The sequence below is a fragment of the Dermacentor albipictus genome, chromosome 7, assembly GCF_038994185.2.
Source record: "Dermacentor albipictus isolate Rhodes 1998 colony chromosome 7, USDA_Dalb.pri_finalv2, whole genome shotgun sequence".
In the NCBI taxonomy this organism is placed as follows: Eukaryota; Metazoa; Arthropoda; class Arachnida; order Ixodida; family Ixodidae; genus Dermacentor; species Dermacentor albipictus.
This window is the reverse complement of record NC_091827.1, coordinates 45,078,268-45,091,593: the sequence shown is the minus strand read 5'-3', so window position 1 is coordinate 45,091,593 and position 13,326 is coordinate 45,078,268. Positions and strand designations below refer to the sequence as shown.

At 46.2% G+C, this 13,326-nt stretch overlaps 1 protein-coding gene across 2 annotated transcripts in view; it reads right to left on the bottom strand.

Annotated features, from left to right (window-relative positions):
• Actn (alpha actinin) overlaps positions 1-7,121 on the bottom strand; it is a 121,228-nt gene extending 114,107 nt beyond the window's left edge. For both annotated transcript variants that reach the window (XM_070522139.1, XM_070522140.1), the window contains exon 1: positions 6,595-7,121. In XM_070522139.1, the coding sequence (XP_070378240.1) occupies positions 6,595-6,699 (105 nt within the window). In that variant the 5' untranslated portion in view covers positions 6,700-7,121. The remainder of the gene's footprint in view (positions 1-6,594) is intronic.
• Between the last annotated feature and the right edge of the window lie 6,205 nt (positions 7,122-13,326).

Below are 13,326 nucleotides of genomic sequence, written 5' to 3'. Positions count from 1 at the left end.
GGCGGCGCCACGGTCGAGGAGGGAGCGTGAAAGAGAGGAGAAGCGAGGAGGAGGGAAGGCGGAGGAGGAGGGTGTCGCTACTCTACGAAGTGTAAGGGGTTTTAGAGCAGACGGCAAGTTAGAGACACCGGACGGATTCAACTGCTAGTACTCCCATTCGGCCTTCACTCTGCACCCGCCACGTTCTAGCGGACAATGAACAGCGTCCTTACCGGACTCAGTCGCGCCTCGTCTGTCTACCTCGACGATGCAGTGGTCTTCGCTGTTACATTCGAGCAGCATGTCGCAGTGACTAAGAGCAGCGTACCGAACGCCATTCCCAGGGCGGGATTGGCCATAAAACAAGAAATGACGTCAGCTTTGACGAGCTCCACTTTCTCGAGCACATGGTCGATGCGTGCCGAGCGTGTCCGCCCGGATAACCCGAAAAGATAACGGCAGTATAGAAAAGCACTCAAAAGCCAGGGGACAAAAGGACCGTTAGACGGTTTCCCTTCGGTTCTCTGCCTATACTACGGGGTGCAAAGTATTTTACAGTTGTACGTCTGCCGAACATGAGCGAGATTACCTGCTTCTTGCAGCTGTCAACAGGTCGTAGGTGACTCATCGTTCGCGAACTGATCCAGAGTTACTCCTGCTTATGTCCGGTACTGGGAAGGTATGCAAGCTAAAGGTTCTCGGCTTCTCTGCCCGCGGCTTGCGCTTCAGTAACAGTGGCCTCAGTAACAACGTCCTGTACGGGAGAAACTTCGAACACAGTGGTGAGACGTTTTCCAACGTTTTGTACCATCGGCGCTCCGAGCTGAGACCTTATAAAGACTTGTCTCGACCACCCTCTATGGAGCTGGCCCTATATATAGGCGTCAGTAAAGGAATACGCCAAAAATATTACTGGCCTATAAGTTGATGAATGCTGTGCAGCACTATTTCAGATTATACCGACCAATGCCAGAGGTGCAAAACACCGCTACTCAGACCTAAAGGTCTTCTCCGCCCAATGCGGGTCACAAACGGTATAATATACGTGCCATTTGAACATGTGGGAGTGGATCTACTCGGTTCATCGTCAGAAAACGCTGAATCGTGTTGCTATCGTGTTGCTGCCCGGGTTGCTATCATGCACCGAGGGGAAAGGGTGGATTAGTACACCTCCCATCACCCCCCAACCCGCAGATACGATACTGCATGCAGCGCTGACACTTTGAGCGTGGAGGTCGTCATACCAGACAAGGAAACAGCCTTCGCTATTTATTGCAGTCCGTTATGAAATCCCATCACCCCCCATTCGCGGACATGCCAATACTGCATGCAGCGCTGACACTTTGAGCGTGGAGGTCGTCATACCAGACAAGGAAACAGCTTTCGCTATTTAATGCAGTCCGTTATGAAACTATAACACATACTGATACAGTAAAGTAGCCAAATTTTTCTTCGGGGGAAGGGGGGTGCCGGCGGGTGGTGTTGCACGTCGTGAAGCTGTTAATGAGACTGTATAAGCACTCAAAAACGCTACGTGCCTGTTTTCACGGCTTTGTGAACAAGTTAGATCACTCACGAAGCTCTTATATTGAGGGAACGTGGGCAATGTTAGGGGGCCATACGCAAGCAAATTTTCATGATTTTCTGTATTACTTATGGGTCGAATAAAAATTACTAAACCCTCGCTTTCGACCTCGATGTGTCATATATGAAGCGCTTACAATGTTTCCCCATTTCTCTTAGAACACCCAAAAAGGGTAGAGATCTCATATTAAGGGGGAATAGGGGCCATCCTGTGGCTGACCTGTACTGAAAAATTGAAGTATGTAGGTTAATTCTATGCATTGAAAATACTTACTCGAAACTTGGCTTTTCTGAATTTTTATGCGTTGTCTACGAAGCGTGTAGACGGTTTTCCCAGTTTTCTCGGCGAAGTATGCGGGGAACTTTGTTTATATTTCGTTGAAGGAAGCATATTGTGAGTGACGTACAATAAATGTTTAATTTGCATAGGTCAACTATAGCTTTTATAGTAAAATTGCGTATGGAAGCGTTCCAGAGTGGCCCATATATATATATATATATATATATATATATATAGTCATGTCATAAGAAGCCAACACTGACACCAAGGACAACATAGGGGAAATTACTTGTGCTTATATATATATATATATATATATATATATATATATATATATATATATATATATATATATAGAGAGAGAGAGAGAGAGAGAGAGAGACTGCTGTTGTCCGCAATGTTAGCTACACCCCTAAAATTACAGTGCATGACACCGGTTTCAAGTTAAATAAAAATGGGGGGGGGGGGTTCACGTTAAGCTTAATGTGCGACGAAAATTTCACGTTCCTGGCTTAATTAGACAAGTTGCAAATAATTGCTGAATGCTCGTTCCCCCCTTTCCCTATTTTCACGCGTCATATGCCGCGTGTCCCAACTATCATGCACCGAGATTTCAAATATGCGAATACCGTGTAGCTGGACGGGAACCAATGCAATGTTGTTTGCTGTCGCTTGGAGATAGTCGGATTTTTTTTTTTAGCTTTCCGCCTTGTTGAATAATTAGTCTTAACTGATTAATCAACTTCTCAAATATTATCATTCCATCAAAAGTGACAATGAGAAAAATTGTAGAGACCTATGAAAAACTGCACATACAGCTTTCTGTAGCTCAATACGTGGTACACAAAGGTGTTTTCCCGAGCGTGAAAGGAGCACGCGAGTATACATGCAAAAATTGCCGCGCGATTGGCCGCTCGAGGCACTTTGCCCAAACCATTGTAGATGTTCAGCCACGCACTAATACACCTTTCAGTGCTATATATACTTGCAAAGTTGTTTCCGATAATTTCCACTGTTGCTATGCAGCACTCAGCGGCCACAGTTCCTACAAAAACCTACTCACGTTCAGAACCGAAATAGTAGTCTGGATTTTTTTTTAAAGGCTGTACACGAAAGTGACAAGGTATCCATCCACCATAAGGACCAGAACGTAAGGCTAGATGCTAATCTCTATAACAATGCCCGAGCTTCAGGTGCAATGGCTCAGACTGAAATATTCTCAAGTTTCGCGGTTGTAAAGAAAGCCAGTTTCGACCGAAACGCGGAACATTGATAGCGATAGCAATTATTGTATTAAACTACTACACGAATTCAGGTTCGTATCTTCATCGATCAATAAAGTTAAGTGAACATTGGCTTATCAACTAAATTAGCAAGTATGGTGTCACGCGCGCAACCAAACATGAATAGATCTTACTAGATGACCGCGAGCACATCGCAGTACAACGATGGCGTGATGAAGTGCGCGAACAGAGAAGAGCGAACACTCCGTGCTGCTTCTAGCTTTAACGCCTTTCGGAAACTTGAGATCACGTGACCTCCAACACTGGACGCGTGGGAAGACAGCGCACATGAAGTGACCGGCCATCTCGGCTCGCCGAAACTTTGCACCCGCCGCAGATTTCTTGGGGTGTGTGAATATTCGGAACTGTTAAATAAGGAATCGAATAGTCTCCTATTCGATTCGGCTCGCCATTCGTAAAAAAAAAAACGAATATCTTTCGAATATTCCAAAACGTCAACAGTGCGCAATTTAAACATAAAATTGGAGCAAAAGTACGATAAATTTAGGCATAAAACGCGGGAGCTTACGGGGTGGAGCTGGCTTCACTTCAGTCAGAGAGCCAGGCTTTACCGACTACCACAGCGAACATTCGCACTCTCCAAAGAGTCCTGTGTATTTGAACAAACTGCTTATTTGATCCCAGTGCTCCATTGTTCTGGTTTCAGTTAACACCTCATGATGTGCAATGCACTGACGACGTATCCTACTCTCCAGGTCTTATCAGCGATCACTCGTTGCTCCTTTTTACCGTAAACGTTTCCTCTACATACGCGTTCAATGTAAATGTAAAGGAAATTCGTGATTACAGAAGTGCAAATTGCGGCCTTACAAACGAAAAACTGAGCGTATTTCCGGAATTTTGTTGATTTCGACCTTCGACATGTCGGAGAAAACTGGAATCCGTTTACAGCCAAAGTAAATGAATTCACTGAAGCGTATTTACCTGTTAGGCGAACAATATCTCACAATTATGCGCATGGTTTACTAATACTCTCAAACGGCTTTGTTAATAAAAAAAAAAGCGTCGCTTCACGCAACAAAGCTGCGGATGACGTTACCGAACGCTGGGAGGCGTATATCTTAGTTGAGAATGACTATCTAACTGGTGTCCGTGTAGCTAAGCAGTCTTTCCATAACTTTACATGACCTAACTTATTACGTAACAACCAAAAGACATTCTGAAGTATTGTAAAAGGTGAACGGAGCCATGTCACCACCCTGAACGCTGACTCAGGTGAAAACATGCCGCCTGATCAGTGTCCTTCAATATTTATAATAGCGTTTCCTTTAACTTCTGCTTATTAACTCAAACAATTCTGTGCCGTTTTTCGTAGGAATTTTCTCCCGCTGTCGCCTGTTGTAGTATGCGAACTGCCGGGATTCCTCAGATTCCTCAGGCTCATCGAAACTGTTATCTTGTTGTGGCGCGGACACCATTAACTCCAAGTTGTATTGCGATAGCAATTGTATGGACGCTCCAGGCGCATTCCTGCCGTCGCCGTGAGGTCCCGCATGAGTGAGAGCGTGTGAGGGTGAGCGGGCGAGGAGGTTCAATCTCGCGTGCGCGAGCGAGGAACGCGGCCCAGATGCGCGCCCCATAGAGTTTCTCACTGTAACACCTAGAGGGTAATCTGGCGCCACCGTCTATGGGAGTTTCTTAAGGGGGCACCGTGCCGTCATGCGAATGACGGTATATGTGTCTGCGAGGCTCGTGTTGGCTGGTGTTGTAAGAGGCTTCGTCTAAAACGTGGATATGGCTACGCAAATAACGCGTTCTCAAAGTAAAATCTTCATAAAAATGTTTCCATTCACGCATATTACATCTTTACTCACCCACGATGCATGGCCGAGCGAAGAAAAGCAAGAACAGACGACAAACTGTTTCAAAGCGAGCGCGAACCTTGTCGTCTGTACTCCAACTTTAGCGGCCCGCTGATACTTTTTACGTAACATGTAGTCGTACACACAATAACAAGTCCTCATAGTTAAACAAAACATGTTTTCGCGTAATAATAAAGCTAAAACAGCTTTTTACTTGCTGTTCTAGTAGAAAATGAATCATTGTGACAGACGGAACGGTACTTGCCAAGCGCGTCTTCAAGGTGTCCTGTCTCTACGAGAACAATGCCAATCCGAATCCACAATATACCGGCATTCCCATGCATACCACAGCGCAGCAGCGCCAGATTTCCCTCTAGGTAATGTAGTGAGAAACTCCATGGCGCGCCCTCTCCTGTGGCGCGCGAGGCAGGGGGGTGAGGCGAGGGAGGAGGGGCGTTCTTCTGCGGTACGGTGCCTCGATGTTCTCCTCGCCCGCCGCTCCGTACAGAGGCGGAGACAACCGCGGCGTCTACTACGGCGTTGGCGACTCCATACGCGAATCGCGGTCGCCGTAGGGACGCGTTGCCGGCGCTCGTGTGTCTTGAAAGCGGTCTGCGAAGTGGCCAAAGTGCGCACCCGCGCGGGCCTAATCTTCATGGCGATCTGCGATGTTTGCGTAGTGCGCGTAGTGCCGGTAGCTTCGTATACGCAGCACTTTCGACGTTTCGCACGCGTTGAAGCGACAGAGGCACAGCGGTCAGTTGGCTCGCGGCTACTGGAGCGATTCCCAACTCCAGCGTTTTCACAAGTTCCCGCTGCCATCGAGCGATGTGTGTTCATGTTTACCTGTGCGCGCGTGACACCGTGATGGTTAATTTAGTCAAAGCACTTAGACGGGCTAGTTGGTTTGAATCCATGATAGAATGTATAAGCGCGGCCGAACAAGGACGTAGAAAGAAGCAGAAACACAAAGACAGCGCTGTCTCTGTGTGTTTCTTTCTACGTCCTCGTTGAGTCACGCTTACATATTTTATCATTGTTAATTTAGTTAGCAAGCGAATGTTTACAAGTTTATATGGCCAATAAAACTACTATCTTTACTTCGTACAGTTACCTACTAATTTACTATCGCAATCGGTGCTTCGCCTTTCCGACGGAACTGCGAATTTTTTAAAAAACTAATTAACAAATATGTATTCTGCGCTAATCCTTACTAACACTTTCCAGCAATCACTTGACTGCGGCGTCTTAATTGCGATCAGACTGAAAGACTTCGGAAGGTCTTTCCGGTTGATAAATCCGGCTAACAAGCGTTCCTCTAGTAATTACCGACCCACTTCCGTGAAAGTGGCGCGAAAATGATAGGAGGGAACGCCGGATCAGGGCTAGCCGTACGACGTATACGTGCGCGCAAATGGTAAACAAGAGTTACCTTTCTTCGCGGGCACTGGGGTGCTATCTTGTAGCGATGTCTTTTCCAAGTACTAATGACTTTTCGCGCTACATCAGGGCTGCACTCCGCCCGCGTTACCGAACAGATCAGACTGGCCGCCAGTCGACTACTAGAATCGAGCGATAAGGGATCGCTATGAAATATCGCCCTGCTTCGGTTTCTTCAGATATATTTCGCGACATAATCACGTACCTTGCTTTCTTTTAGGCCCGAGGGAAAGTTGCGGTAACTTGTGCGAGGCCGGACATGCGTCTGCAGCGCACACTTTTTCCAGCGTCTTCGGAACATCGGTAACATCACACTAACCAGTGGCCACAAGCTGACGCGCGCGGCGAAGGTTGAGGCGACACGTTCAGCACAGCCGTATGGGTTGGGGTCATTTCGGTGCCTCCCACGATGTACTGCCTCCTCCTCCACTCACGTAATCGAGCTGCTGCGTCGACAAGTGATGAGTCGAAAGCGTCGATCCCGGAACGAAGCCGTCCGGTGCGACGCCATCTTGTCTTCTTTTCTCGCGCGCGTTGGGAGAATCGCCGAGGCAGCCGTCACCTCATCAACAGCACCAACATGATGAGATGAAATAATACAGGAGTCGCTTTCCTACCTGCGGTGAGCTCGTAAGCACAAAGTAATCGCCAAACTTCCGACTCTCCGAGGTAATCGAACGAATCGCACACAAGGCAGACAGATTGCTGCCGGTTGTTCCGTTGCTCCCCGCGGTAACCGAGAAATTTTCAAAAGCGCGGGAGAAGATAGAGATCCGTCAAGAGGGTTGTGGGAGAGGGTAGAATGTTGTCGCGCATAGCTGAATGATGGCGCTAGTTGTTTTTGTTGCCTAAATTGTTGCCTGCCGCGGTAGCGCCGGAGTAACTGAAAAAAAAATTCCCTCTCTCTCACGTTAGCGTGTTGGTAGCGTCTGCAAGGGAACGTACAAAAGCTTCTCCGCTAGGCGTTGTGGTGGCGCTAGTACTACCAGCAGAGCAGAGTAAACAGCAGAGCACACCTTGATACAGCGCACGAGGCGGATTGGCACGCCAACTCACGCAGCAGCTCACGCCGATATTATTTAATCCGGAAAAGAATTAGGCAAAGACACTGTTTACGTGTGGGAATGCTAAAGCATTATGTAATCCCTTTGGTGAAATGTTTTCTTTTTTTTTCCGCGCCTTCCTTGTCCGCGCAAGTTCTCGCCTGCGTCTCGGTGAGGCCAAATCAAAACGCGCCAAGCGTCTGAACGCGCTCCCCGCTCAGCGTCGTCCCATTAGACATTTATGCATTTTAACGGGATAGCGCTAATGCCCCACATCGCAGAAAGTCCGGCGTCCCGCGTCTACCGTCTTGAGAGCGACAAATCATTCCGAACCACGCGCAGGCCCTCCGTGTACATATCACAAAGACGTTGCTGGAACGATTGAATTTATGAAGGCAAAATGCGTCAGAAAAATCGTAAGGCGCTACTTACACACAACCTACAGACATGATAGCGTCGGATTGTAATTTGAATATACAAGGAAACACAATTGTATTAGACGAAAATTCAAACAGAAATAACCCCTTTTCCAGCGTTTCTACCGTTCATGGAGCTATAGTTCCTATAGCAACACCATGATGGCGCTCGCATCCGCGGGCCACGCAAGAGGCCGCGTTTCTACCAGAAAGCTCGACTTCGTGCATAGCGTTCGCTGCCAGTGTTTCTCGGTAAACATTACGGTTACATAAGCTCCAGTTGCTGGCACGTGTGAGAAGCAGTCAGGGACCTTTGAGTGCTATCGCGTTTCACTCTTACGAGGAAGCTTTAGCTCGGGTGCTCCTATCTAAATGCATGTAAGAGGATAATTCGTTTTTCTTGGCAACCATGGCACCGAATTTGACGGGGTTTGTTGCATTCAAAAGAAAAACTTAAGATCTAGTGACTGTCCGTTTCGAAGTTTTTATTTAGGTAGTCAATTATTTATTTAAATTAGCAAAAATCGAAAATTTTCGCAAAACGAAACTGTCAAGTTTACAACTCGTAACTCAGCAAGTGAAAAGGATATCACAGTTTTGTGCATTGCATCTGTTAGTACATCTGAAGCGGGAAAAAAGTGATAATTACGGTATTAATCTAAAAAAATTCGGTAATATAGAAATACAGCTTCTGCAGCACCCTTGTTCACAACAAATTCAGATAAAATATAGACTGACATATCAAATGTCCGCTTTTAATGATATAATGGATACCGTTTACAGAACCGCGATATCTGTTCTTGATGCAGAGATATCAATTTGAAACTTCGTGCGTCTATCTTTTTTCGAACTTGCGAATTCTTTAAAATTCTTTTAACAAAATTCAGGCCCTAAATCGATATTCGGCTTCCAATGGACTCTAAAATTTTACTTTCTCTCCCTAATGCAACACATTTAATTAACATCGATCCAGGGCTTATCTCAGAAAAGCGTTTTAGCGTTTTACATCTATTTGAATAGGTCGCGTCGGAGTTGGGCCCGAGCTATAGGGCTTCCTCTTAAAGGCGAAGCTTAAGCGGCCTCCATATTTTATTCTAAACACTCCTTTTATACAATCATGACGTGGCGCCACCTCCTCCCCATTGGCTACGCCGTCACGTGCCCAACAACGCACGCCCTATGCCCCACGTTTATCCAGATGGCTGCGGCGTGACGTGTGCAATGACGCACGCATTATAGACACGCCCTTGGTCAGAACCGCGCATGGAGCCTCCTCACTGGATCAATCTACTTAATGAACTGTCACACATGAAAAAAAAAATTAACGCAATTGGTCACCGCTTTGTATCTTGTTGTAATAAAAAGTATTAAAAAAAGAATGCCGCCTTGGCGTCGAGAAAGCGTCCTCGTTTCGCAAACAGACCGAAATTTACTAAATTTTCTTTTCAATGGCATTATTTTGTTTACAGGAACCTTCTTAAGAGAAGCTGACGTCAATTCGAGCATTTTCAGACGTGTTCTTACCCTTTGCGCCATCGGCCGTTTTTGGTACCGTCTTTCGCTCACGTCGACCGATTTTCGCGTAATTGGGTTTATAATGCTGCCGTATTAAAACATTTCTTAAAGCTTGTGGTGCCTTAGCTCAAACATTCTTTGTGCGTTTGCACATCTCAGTGACGCTTCTGCTTGCCTTTGGACTAGCCTTTGCCTTTGGACTAGCATCCTTAACCTTGCGCTAGTTAGGTTATTATTGTTATAGTTAGGCTTGTTCGTTTGCTGACATGGCAGACATAGATACATAGCGAAGCATATTCTTTCTTTCTTTTTTTCTTTCTTTCTTTCTTTCTTTCTTTCTTCTCGTATTGACCCCATTTCCCAAAGCAGTTTGCTCTAAAGAAACGAGATGGCGCTTTCCGCGGCGCGCCACCGCCGTTTCAAGCAAAGAAATAGGTGAAAGTGAACGCGTTGGTTGTCAGAAATACGTGAGAAAAAGAAGGCAGCACCTAGAATATTTTGGAACCACATAAAATTATTAGGCAGCAAGGCAACAACTATACAACGACGTATCCTAGACGAAGATGAAAACAAACTGGAAGGGGACGCGGCAATAAATTACGTGCGTAAAAATGGCCAGGCTTAGCTTGGTTAAGTCAAGAATGCGTTGCATATTGCGCGAGTTGGGGCCCAGCTTTTCCTCCGGCTGTCGTGACGTCACGTCACGTGGTTGCGCTCAAGGTCAACGGTGGCTGCCCGGCCGCGCCCAGGGGCTGAACTGAGTGATTGCAATATGCGACGCATAAAAATAGAAGGAACTTAATAGCAAACATAGCAAACCTAAAAGAGAATAGACCCACATATGAGACGCGCAGCAATGAACAGTGGCTCATACCCTCAATGGTGGCTGCCCGGCCGCGCCCAAGGGCTGAACTGAGCGATTGCAATATGCAACGCATAAAATAACAGCCGCATCCTTCCAAGCCGAGGTTGGTACTTGAGGTAAAAAAAAAAAGGAGCATGAAAGAACCAGATGGAAGAGGAGCTCGTGCTGACAAAGTTCAACTGGAAGAAAGCCGAAGAGAAAATTGCGAAGAGCACAGCCAGCGGGCTAGACGAGGTTCCCGTTAGGCTGATTAATGAACTAGGACCAAAAAATAAAGAAGCTATGTTGAAAGCAGTGGAAAAAACTTCAGAAGATAGACGAATACCAGACAGTTGGCGACAGAGTAGAAAGAATTTAATTTATGAAGGTAAGGGGGAGAAATATATAATCCACTCACATAGACCGTTGACCAGTATATCGGTAATATACAGGTTAGCAATGCATGCGATTAAATTAAAGCTGCAAGCATGGGCAGAGAATAATGACACATTGGGAGAACTTCAGAATCGGTAGGCGCCTGGATGATAACTTATTCGTTCTTACTCAGTGTATTGAAATACCCAGAGACAAAATGAGACCGCTACATGTGGCTTTTTTAAACATTACCGGAGCGCATGACAACGTAAACCGCTACATATTCTGGAAGGGGAAGGCGTAGGCAAGGAATGTATACAGCTTTTGAGACAGATATACTTAGAAAATACAGCCATAGGTGTTCTGTGATACAGCTTGCGTTGAATGCAAGGAGCAAGTTGATATCAACAAGGAACTAAGAGAGGGGTGCCCTCATGCCCGTTGCTGTTTATGATGTACATGATGAGGATGGAAAGGGCGCTAGAGGGAAGTAATCGGGTTTATAATCTCTCATACAAACAGGCGGGTACAGTATAGTAGAGCAGCAGCTTCTAGGTTTGTTTTATGCGGACGAAATTGTGTTGTTAGCTCAGAAGCAAAGTGATATGCAACGTCTGGCTATAATATCTGTGGATAGGGAGGCGATAATTTAGGTCTGAAATTTCGTGTTAAAAAAATCTGGTGTTATTCAATGAAAACAGTGAGCAGACAGTGTCAATACAGGGCAAGAAAATACCTCGGGTAAAAAGCATATAAACACCTTGCTATATGGATAAACGAAGGCAATATGCATATGGAAACATAGGAAAAAATCTTTTTGTCGAGACGACGTCGGAGGCCGGATTTTCTGCGACACGGTGCCCTTAACGCTGTCGCGTTAAAACAATATAACAGCAAAGGGGAAGAGATATGCGGCCATAAAGAAACACAACGCCATAGGGATACAACAAGTATGAGGTGCTCCGGGATATGACATTAATTGGTAATGGTTCCAGGACTTACATATGTAAATGCGCTTTTTTTTAAAGTCAGGGGTACACTGAGGACTCGATGACAACCAAAGGTCAGTGTGACACCTTACCCTGTGCGCTCACGCGAAGACTACACATGAGGCTGTGCAGGGTGATGCGAACTGGACAAGCTTTGAAGTGAGGGGAGGACCACTGAGGAACATGGAAGAAAGTAAATGGGCTGCGAGGGTGTTGGAGGTATCTGTACAGGAAAAACATCGATTCACAGTGGAGGAAAAGAACTAGGAAGCTTACCGGCAAACATGCGACCGGTATCGTGAGCAGCTTGGCAACAAAGAACGTCAATCGCGAAGTCAGGGAGGCTGAGATAATCTCGTGGGCGGCGGCAATGAGTAACCTGCCATGAGTAACTACTTAAGAGGAAAAAACGACATAAGGAAAGAAGCAATCTATAACTCAAAGGGAACCTCATTACTTTTCAAAGAGCCATCAGGATGCCTTAGAACACGCACTTATAAAGCGAGATACAACGAAGAAAAAAACGCACGCTTGCTGCGGTAAAGCTAGGGAAACGATGGAGCATGTTTTATTAGAACGTGCAGATATATGCCAACGGTCGATTTAGGCACCTCTGGCCTTCTGAAACTCTTGGGTTCAGCGAGAGCAGGAGGCGTAAGAGTTGGGGTCGGGCATGAAATAAATGGTAGCTGGCCCATGCCGTCGTCCGACTCATCCACGCTGAGGACGTTGTTGAAGGGAGTGACTTGTTCTCATCGAGAACGATGAATATAGGATTCATTTACAACATTTACATGAAGGGTGCAGAACGTTACATTTCATCATTCTAGCATAACCGAAATAGAAAGCACCGCAAAACATCCTTTTCCAGGAGTTCTCTCTCTCCAAGCAAACCGCGAAGGCGACAGCGAGTCAACTAACAATACTCTGCCAGCCGAACGTGGCTAGACATGCCGGAGCTATTGGGGTGTTGAGGCGGCGCATTGTTGTCTTTACAAAGCGAGTCGTCGCAGCGGGCTGGAAAGGATTCGGAGGTCGCTTCTCCGAAGACCGCCAGGCCCCGTAAGCCGATCGTAACAGGGGAAAGTAAACAAGTCCGCAATAGAGATTAGTAAGGGGCGATTGGAAGATTGGTGGAAGTAAGGAAACGGCAAACAACGGAGGCGTACAAAAACAGAGCTCTCAATATTGGTTCAGAAAGTTTATTGATCGGAATTCTTGGCGTTTTCTTTAAAGATAGGTGAAACATTAGGCAAAATAATAAGGGCTTGGTGGCGCAACCCACCGCCCCACACATAGCATCCACCTATCCGTCCATCCGCACGTTGCATCAGCGAAAGCGCACGAATACGAAACAATCACCTCCACTGCCCTGTTTCTGACAAGACTTCTGCGCGATCAGCTGTCGGAAATGCAACTGGCTTTTTGCCATGTTTTTGCTAACTCAATGTGCTCCATTCATGCTGCAAAATATGAAGCGGTGAAGTAGCTGGCTGCAAAAATTGTGACTGGCATATTAAGGAATGGAATGAATCCGAGTGTCAAATACAGGTACCGCTGCTACGTAAGGACTGACTGTGTCGCCGGCTTTTCGCGACGCACGCATACCCTCGAGAATAATAATATTAACAAAAAATCAATACCAGCGTTGTAGCGCTAACCTCCAAGGAAAGGGCTTCAACCCCGGAACGTCTGCACCGCTACATGGCATAATGCTTCTCGAACGCAATCTACACACATCCACCCCAACTCACA